The sequence below is a fragment of the Haliotis rufescens genome, unplaced genomic scaffold (assembly GCF_023055435.1).
Source record: "Haliotis rufescens isolate VD_foot unplaced genomic scaffold, xgHalRufe1.0.p SCAF_59, whole genome shotgun sequence".
Lineage (NCBI taxonomy): Eukaryota > Metazoa > Mollusca > Gastropoda > Lepetellida > Haliotidae > Haliotis > Haliotis rufescens.
Window position 1 is genome coordinate 1868422 of NW_025964323.1, and position 9708 is coordinate 1878129.

Sequence of the window (9708 nt, forward strand, 5' to 3'; positions counted from 1 at the left end):
TCGACTCTCTAAACCATCTCGGTTTCAGGAACCAATCCCACCTGATAAAAAATAGAAACTGATTTGCAATGTCTATGTCGTTAAGGAAGACGATGTTCCATGGTCTTGTGCCAACTTCCAGTCTAGGTCTGTACGTTGTTAATGTACATTAAATGGGTGTTCTGTACGTTGTTAACGTACGTTAAATGGGTGTTAGTGTGCAGAAATCTGATTGTTAAATGCTATATTGTTGTAAGGCGTGCAGTCGTAGTGTTTTAATGTTGTACCGCCTCGTCGTACTGTCGTAGCATTATAATGTTTTGCGGCCTCGTAGTACTGTTGTAGTATTATAATGTTGTGCCACCTCGTTGTACTGTTGTAGTGCTGTAATAATGTACCGCCTCGTCGTACTGTCGTAGTATTATAATGTTGTGCGGCCTCGTAGTACTGTTGTGGTATTAAAATGTTGTCCCCCCTCGTCGTGTTGTCGTAGTGTTGTAAAGTTGTGCCGCCTCGTAGTACTGTTGTATTATTATAATGTTGTGCCCCTCGTCGTACTGTTGTAGAGTTGTAATGTTGTGCCGCTTGGTCGTATTGTCGTAGTGTTTTAATATTGTGCACCCTCGTACTGTTGTAGAGTTGTAATGTTGCGACGCCTCGTCGAACTGTCGTAGTGTTGTTATGTTGTACCGCCTCGTCGTACAGTCGTAGTGTTGTAATGTTGTACCGCCTCGTCGTACTGCCGTACTGTTGTAATGTTGTGCCGCCTCGTAGTAGTGTTGAAGTATTAAAATGTTGTGGCCTCTCGTCGTACTGTTGAAGCATCTTGTCGTACAGTCGTAGTGCTCTAATGTTGTACCGCCTCGTCGTACTGTCGTAGTGTTGTAATGTTGTGCCGCCTCGTCGTACAGTCGTAGTGTTGTAATGTTGTACCGCTTCGTCGTACTGCTGTACTGTTGTAATGTTGTGCCGCCTCGTAGTACTGTTGTAGTATTAAAATGTTGTGCCGCCTCGTAGTACTATTTTGGTATTAAAATGTTGTGCCCCCTTGTCGTACTGTCGTAGTGTTGTAATGTTGTGCCGCCTCGTCGTATAGTCGTAGTGCTGTAATGTTGTACCGCCTCGTCGTACTGCTGTACTGTTTGAATGTTGTGGCCCCTAGTCGTACTGTTGTAGCATCTTATCTTAGAGTTGTAGTGCTGTAATGTTGTACCGCCTCGTCGTACTGTTGTAGTGGTGTAATGTTTTTCCGCCTCGTCGTACTGTCGTAGTGTTGTACCGCCTCGTAGTACTGTCGTAGTGTTGTAATGTTGTATCGCTTCGTAGTACTGTTGTAGTATTATAATGTTGTGCCTCATCGTACTGTTGAAGTGTTGTAATGTTGTGCCGCCTCGTCGTACAGTCGTAGTGTTTTAATGTTGTACCGCCTCGTCATACTGCTGTACTGTTGTAATGTTGTGGCCTCTCATCGTACTGTTGTAGCATCTTGTCTTACAGTTGTAGTGCTGTAATGTTGTACCGCCTCGTCGAACTGTCGTAGTGTTGTAATGTTGTGTCGCCTCGTCGTACTGTCGTAGTGTTGTACCGCCTCGTAGTACTGTCGTAGTGTTGTTATGTTGTATCGCTTCGTAGTACTGTTGTAGTATTATAATGTTGTGCCTCATCGTACTGTTGTAGTGTTGTAATGTTGTACCCCCTCATAGTAGTTTCGTAATGTTGTAATATTGTACCGCCTCGTCGTACTGTCGTAGTGTTGTAATTTGTACCGCCTGGTAGCACTGTTGTGGTGTTATAATGTCGCACTGCCTCGTCATACTGTCGTAGCGTTGTAATGTCGTACCGCCTCGTACTGTCGTAGTGTTGTATCGCCTCGTCGCACTGTTGTTGTGTTGTAATGTCGTACCGCCTCGTACTGTCGTATTGTTGTATCGTTTCGTCGTACTGTTGTAGTGTTGTAATGTTGTACCGCCTTGTAGTACTGTTGTGGTGTTATAATGTTGCTCCGCCTCGTCATACTGTCGTAGCGTTGTAATGTTGTACCGCCTCGTCATACCTTCGTAGCGTTGTAATGTTGTATCGTCTCGTCGTACTGTCGTAGTGTTATATCGCCTCGTCGTACTGTTCTAATGTTGTATCGCCTCGTCATACTGTCGTAGTGTTGTAATGTTGTGCGGCCTCGTACGGTCGTAGTGTTGTATCGCCTCGTCGTACTCTTGTAATGTTGTACCGCCTCATCATACTGTCGTAGTGTTGTAATGTCGTACCGCCTCATACTGTCGTAGTGTTGTATCGCCTCGTCGTACTGTTGTAGTGTTGTAATGTTGTACCGCCTTATAGTACTGTTGTGGTGTTATAATGTCACACCGCCTCTTCATACTGTCGTAGCGTTGTAATGTTGTACCGACTCGTCATACTGTCGTAGTGTTGTTATATTGTACCGCCTCGTACTGTCGTAGTGTTGTAATGTTGTACCGCCTCGTCGTACTGTTGAGGTGTTGTAATGTTGTACCGCCTTGTAGTCCTGTTGTGGTGTTATAATGTCGCACCGCCTCGTCATACTGTCGTAGCGTTGTAATGTTGTACCGCCTCGTCAAACTGTCGAAGTTTTGTAATGTCGTACCGCCTCGTACTGTCGTAGTGTTGTATCGCCTCGTCGTACAGTCGTAGTGTTGTAATGTTGTACTGCCTCGTCCTACTGTCGTAGTGTTGTAATGTTGTGCCGCCTCGTCGTACTGTCGTAGTGTTGTACCGCCTCGTAGTACTGTCGTAGTGTTTGATTACCGCGTCCACAACTTATGTCACCTTAGTAACAACAGAGAAGATGCCTTCAGTTGTTTAGTCAGCGGATTAATCCCTGACAGGCATATATTGGGGTGGAATAGGATCTAGGGCAGCTGGTGTTTTATTACCCCAAACTCAACAATGTATGCAATGTTGTTATTTTTGTAGGATTAACAGAAATAGCAGAAACAGTATATGGTATAACGGCTAAGACTCACAAGATAGCTTAACGCGACAATATATCAGCCAATGAAAACACATGTCACCGCTGCGCCGGTATCTTTAGGCCACGCCTACAAATAGGTTTGTTTAGGAAGCGGATTACGGAACTTGTGATTTCAGCACTTTCGCTTGGACTTTTCATTACTTTCTACGAATATTATGATTTTTTCTCTCTCGGAAACTGACTAAATGTACCTAGGAAAATTGATATTCGCAACAAAATCGCAATCATTCTTTTTCACTTCGCTTGCCCTTAATACTGACAAACTTGGCTAGTTATGTAAACTGAAAGTGTCGTGTTTAGATGATAAATTTGATCTAAAATTATGAACATTTGTTGAAGTTAGTGTGAGTAAAATCCAACCTTGAAGTATCACATTCTACCAATGTTAGTCAACGTTTATCTTCCAGAAAAATATAGAAGCAAAACATGGCATTGCTACGTGACCTTTCTACTTGTCATCATTGATTTTGTTGATTGGCATTTGATGTTTAAAGAATAATAAAATTATCAAATGTTGTCGCAATTTGCCAAAATGATCTTATTTGGTTAACTGGAATTAGTCCTAGACATCATCAGTATTTCCCGATTATCGAAATTGTCTGTCATGAGCTTCCCATATTTTAACCTTGTGGACCATTGAATCCCACCGCTCCCACAGTCAGTTGAGCTAATGACAGAACTATAGATCAAAGAACAAAGAGCTCATCGCGCAAAGCTACACATTCCCACCTGGTCATGTATTTCAATGGCGTAGCAGCACCACGAGGCGAAATGCTCACAGTTGCTGGCAAGCAAATTATACCCTGTCCTGTCAAGCTGGTTCGTGGCTCTCTTCACGATCTCGGATTTGCTGTAGGCTCTGAAAAGGGAGAAAACTATCAAGAAATGTAGTCATACGTACATGGGACATGCACGTGGTTTACATTTGCTACTGTCTTTAACTCAAAATATATACCTAATTTTTATTCTGCACAGAATTCTCTCACGTCAGAAATGGCCAGTATGTTACACGAACTATGGGATAAGGATGGGGTGTCACACTGTTTACTGTGAATACCATCCAGTATCACTACCCCATCGCTGCCCGAGGGATGTTTTAGTGAGAGGGGGGAATAAGCTGAGTGGACCACCGTTGCAGTTCAGTTGTTAATTCCAATGGTAGTCACGCACACTAAACAGCTGAATGAATACTGTAATTTTGTTCTGACACTGACGAAGTCTTTCGTCTTATGTTATGTACATGTACTTAAATAAACTCAAGTTCAGTAATGTGAGATGTGTTTTATCCATCTATCTATCCATCCATCCATCCATCCATCCATCCATCCATCCATCCATCCATCCATATGTAACAGATTGAACGAAGAAATATACTAATATTTTAACATGATAATATCAGATGTCCTGTCGTCATCCATTTTGGATTACAATAACTGTTCCCTGACGGAGAAGTCTATCACAATGATGACGAAGCGTAGTGGGGAGGGAGTGTTCTTATTACTTTAGCCCGTATTTCTCCTCCTTTGAGTTGTTCTTGTTCATCCTGCTATTCCCAGCAACATCCATGATTTTGTCTTTTCGGACAACGGCTTTCTCAGCCTTGTTGAAGCTCTGACCATCAACGCTTGCCAGGTGGATCACGTAACCATCACCTGGAAGACAGATGTTCCGACGTATCACATCCCTGTCTAAAATTCGAGACTGGAATGGAATTCTTGTACGGTTAGCGGGCGGTGACAATGGCTGATGGATTCTGATCTTACACTGTACCCCCACATTATTAATTATCCTGGTCAGATTTGGCATTGGCAAGGAAATTTATGTTAGCAGTAGATCATGGAAACCCTGGATGCTCCAAATATGAAAATGGTGTCTCGATAGAATATCATGATACAGGATTCAAGCATAAGAAGCGTACTTTACTTCAACCACCCCTGAATTTGTGACAGTCTCCAATACATACTAGAAAAAGATCGATCAATCTCATTAAAATCAGATCTTAGTTCTCGCTATGCTAAACAAAGATCTGAGGACATCCCATTAAGGGTCAAGTCAGAACGACCTTTCATCTAACACATCAGAGCGTCGCTTACCAGATCATGAAAGTGACAGTCGGAATGTGTTTTCTAATCATGCAACCACGAAATATTTAACATGGGGTATTCCGAACGGCAGTTACTGGTTTAATGGTTATATCCATACAATCTAGGGCGTCTATAAGCCATTGCAGAATGTTATTCTGATCAGTTTGAATTTTTTTAATCGAGAATACGTCAAAATATGTTTCGAAGCGTAATCGCCATTTGGTCGACGGGTGGCCCAGTCGTCTAAGGCGCGGCGATTCGCTGTGCAGAGTTTCGTCCCTTGGGCATGTCAGAAACCTATAATTGTGGGTTCAATCACGGTTCGCACCTATTATGTTTCTAGGTTTGTCAGCACCATACCCGTGCTCGTGGGTTTCACCGAAGTGGTAAACGTCTGAGACCTGCATCACTTCGGGCTTTCCTCCCACGTTAAGCTTGCACGCCGCGATATAACTGGAATACTGCGATAAACCCAACTCACTCACTCACCGTAGCAGATTGACAACAATAAGTGATATATAACAAGTAGCATACAGATAAGTGGATAAAGCCAGATGTACAGTAAGAATAGCAAGTAGAAAACAGGTGATGAAACACACGGGTCATGACGCCAAATGTACAGTGGGAATAGCAAGCAGCACTCAGTCGATGAAGCACGCGGGTAATAAGGCCAGATGTAAGTAGGAATAGCAATTAGCACACAGGTTATGAAGCACACGGGTAATGAAGCCAGATGTACAGTAAGAACAGCAAGTAGCACACAGTCGATGAAGCACACGGGTAATGAAGCCAGATGTAAGTAAGAACAGCAAGTAGCACACAGGTGATGATGCACACGGGTAATGACGTCAGATGTACAGTAGGGATATCAAGTAGCACACAGGTGATGATGCACACGGGAAATGAAGCCAGATGCACAGTTGGAATAGCAAGTAGCACACAGGTGATGATGCACACGGGTAATGACGTCAGATGTACAGTAGGGATATAAAGTAGCACACAGGTGATGATGCACACGGGAAATGAAGCCAGATGCACAGTTGGAATAGCAAGTAGCACACAGGTGATGAAGCACACGGGTAATGAAGCCAGATGTACAGTAAGAACAGCAAGTGGCACACAGGTGATGAAGCACACGGGTAATGAAGCCATATGTACAGTAAGAACAGCAAGTAGCACACAGGTGATGAAGCACACGAGTAATGAAGCCAGATGTACAGTAAGAACAGCAAGTAGCACACAGGTGATGAAGTACGCGGGTAATGAAGCCAGATGTACAGTAGGGATATCAAGTAGCTTAAAGGTGATGAAGCACACGGGTAATGAAGCCAGATGTACAGTAAGAACAGCAAGTAGCACACAGGTGATGAAGCACACGGGTAATGACGCCAGATGTACAGTAGGGATATCAAGTAGCACACAGGTGATGAAGCACACGGATAATGAAGCCAGATGCACAGTTGGAATAGCAAGTAGCACACAGGTGATGAAGCACACAGGTAATGAAGCCATGCCAGATGTACAGTAAGAATAGCAAGTAGCACACAGATGATGAAGCACATGGGTAATGAAGCCAGATGTACAGTAAGAATAGGAAGTAGCACACAGGTGATGAAGCACAAGGGTAATGAAGCCAGATGTACAGTAAGAATAGCAAGTAGAACACAGGTGATGAAGCACAAGGGTAATGAAGCCAGATGTACAGTAAGAAGAGCAAGTAGCACAAAGGTGATGAAGCACACGAGTAATGAAGCCAGATGTACAGTTGGAATAAGGATTTGTAATGTATGCTTCTTAAAATGTGTCAAAGAGAATCCATAAATATTAGGACAAGCCTACCAATATACACGCCCCAGTGAGAGTAAATTCCCCTCTCAAACTCCACCTGGTCACCGGGCTCCAAGCTCGACAACACGGAGTCGTTGTGGCCTTGGATCGACGCCATCGCCATTTTCAGTGTTCAAGTTTTCTGCGAGAATGCCACGCTGTAAAACGAAAGGCGTTATGAATAATACTATGCACAAGAATCCATGGTGTGACAGCATCAAATACACACATTAACAGCAGTGATAGGGCATAAATTGTAAAAAATTGTCAAAAACTAAGCCACTAAGGCCCCTGCTGCTCCACTAACAGTTAATAAATATCGATTGACGCCGTTCATTACAAACATATCATGGCGGACAAACAAACCAGCATTGATAGCATTTTCAACACGCAACACCGCAGTCAACAAAATCTGATCTGTTTAGACGACTCTCTAAACCAACTGGGTTTCAGGAAGCAATCCCACCTATAGTTTAGAAACTGAGTTGCAACGCCTATGTCGTTAAGGAAGACGATGTTCCATGGTCTTTTGCCAACATTTAGTCTAGGTCTGTACGTTGTTTATGTACGTTAAATGGGTGTTTGTGTGCAGAAATCTGATTGTTAAATGTTATATTGTTGTAATGTCGTGTAGTCGTTGTGTTGTAATGTTGTTACGCCTCGTAGTATTGTTGTAGTGTTGTAATGCTGTACCGCCTCGTCGTACTGTCGCAGTATTATAATGTTGTGCGCCCTCGTAGTACTGTCGTAGGGTTGTAATTTTGTGCGGCCTCGTAGTACTGTTGCAGTATTATAATGATGTGATGATAATGATGTCGTACTGTTGTAGTGTTGTAATGTGCCACCTTGTCGTACTGTTGTAGTGTTGAAATGTTGTACCGCCTCGTCGTACTGTTGTAATGTTGTTATGTTGTAATGTGCCGCCTCATCGTACTGTTGTAGTGTCGTACCGCCTCGTCATACTGTCGTAGCGTTGTCATGTTGTACCGCCTCGTCGTTAAGTCGTAGTGTTGTAATGTTGTACCGCCCCGTCTTACTTTTTGTAGTGTTGTAATGTTGTGCGGCCTCGTACTATTATTGTAGTGTTGTAATGTCGTACCGCCTCGTAGTACTGTTGTAATGTTGTGCTGCCTCGTCGTACTTTTTGTAGTGTTGTAATGTTGTGCCGACTCGTACTTTTATTGTAGTGTTGTAATGTCGTACCGCCTCGTAGTACTGTTGTAGTGTTGTGATGTTGTGCCGCCTCGTCGTACTGTCGTAGTGTTGAAATGTTGTACCGCCACGTCGTACTGTTGTAATGTTGTACCGCTTCAAAGTACTGTTGTAGTCTTATAATGTTGTGCCCCCTCGTCGTACTGTTGTATCGTTGTCATGTTGTACCGCCTCGTCGTGCTGTCGTAATGTTGTAATGTTGTACCGCCTCGTAGTTCTGTTGTAGTGTTGTAATGTTGTACCGCCTCGCTGTACTGCCGTACTGTTGTAATGTTGTATCGCCTCGTAGTACTGTTGTAGTATTATAATGATGTGCCGCTTCATCGTACAGTTGTAGTGTTGTAATGTTGTACCGCCTCCTAAGAGTTTCGTAATGTTGTAATGTTGTGCCGCGCCATCGTACTGTTGTAGTGTTGTAATGTTGTACCGCCTCGTCGAACTGTTGTAGTGTCGTAATGTTGTACCGCCTCGTCGTACTGTTGTAGTGTCGTTATGTTGTACCGCCTCATCGTACTGTTGTAGTGTTATAATATTGTACCGCCTCGTCGAACTGTTGTAGTGTTGTAATGTTGTACCGCCTCGTCTTACTGTTGTAGTGTCGTGATGTTGTACCGCCTCGTCGTACTGTCGTAGCGTTGTAATGTTGTATCGCCTCATCGTGCTGTTGTAGTGCTGTAACGCCGTGCCATCGGGTCGTCATGTCGTAGTATTGTTATGTCACGTGGTGCTGACGCAGTGTTGTAAAGTCGCATTGTGCTGTCAAAGTGTTGTAATGGCGCATCGTGCTGTTGTAATGTTGTCTGGTGCGGTCGCCCTCAGCATTAAATAAATACAGGGTAACAACAACCAGTTGTCGGTTGCTGCCTAAATTCCACGAGGAACTGAATCACAAACTTACAAATACTGAACACCATACTTACCAATAATAAATTAGACACATGCATTGTTTTTATCCTACTCTATAACACACGGGACATACAATCTCTTACCTTCCTTGCCTTCAGATCTCCAATAAACTCCCCTAGCAACCGTAGCTGTTGGCAACCCACTGTACATAGCGTTATGTCATCTTGACATTGGGTTTTCCAAGATTCGATTTTCCGAGGAATCATAAATGCGTGCGAAAGAGCCGCCGCATTGTCAACGCGCATGTTGACGGGGAATTAGCTCTTGGGGAATAAAGGACAAAATCGACATCACTGTCCCGGAACGGTTTATGCACAACATGTAAACAATAAACAACAATTGCACAATGAGCGGAATACCTGCTCTGACAACACAAACACAGCGATGAGCGGACCTTCCAGCTCAGGCGTACAAGAGGTGAGCGGAGCTTCAGCTCACCTCAGGGCGTTTCCTACGAGCGGCACATCCTGCTCGAGGTCGTCCCTATGCCAGCACTCGGAATACCAAGCCTGACTAACACCCTAGTAACTGTGTAATGGTAGCACATATATAGTACTGAACAATGGAAATACAATGACGTTGCTCTGGACATGGGACTTCCGGGGATGACGTACCGACACAACTCAGGGGATGAACAATTAAGGCAATAAATGTCATACTAGCAATAACAGTAATTAACGGGAAGTGATAAAG

At 43.6% G+C, this 9708-nt stretch overlaps 1 protein-coding gene across 1 annotated transcript; it reads right to left on the reverse strand.

Annotated features, from left to right (window-relative positions):
* Positions 1–3688: 3688 nt before the first annotated feature.
* LOC124142770 (phospholipase A and acyltransferase 3-like) lies at positions 3689–9266 on the reverse strand. The gene is made up of 4 exons (XM_048385439.1): positions 9099–9266; positions 6910–7055; positions 4488–4638; positions 3689–3845 (listed from the first exon to the last, which is right to left on the reverse strand). The coding sequence occupies exons 2-4, from the start codon at positions 7019–7021 to the stop codon at positions 3689–3691; spliced, it is 420 nt and encodes a 139-aa protein (XP_048241396.1). The 5' UTR covers positions 7022–7055; positions 9099–9266.
* Positions 9267–9708: the final 442 nt, after the last annotated feature.

Bases quoted from the DNA above. Each gene is read 5' to 3' on its own strand.
- LOC124142770 (XM_048385439.1), bottom strand. From the start codon at position 7,021: ATGGCGATGGCGTCGATCCAAGGCCACAACGACTCCGTGTTGTCGAGC. The intron at 4,639-6,909 runs GTAGGCTTGTCC...TCTGTCTTCCAG, and splicing joins TCACTGGGGCGTGTATATTG to GTGATGGTTACGTGATCCAC. The intron at 3,846-4,487 runs GTAATAAGAACA...CTCCCTTTTCAG, and splicing joins GAGGAGAAATACGGGCTAAA to AGCCTACAGCAAATCCGAGA.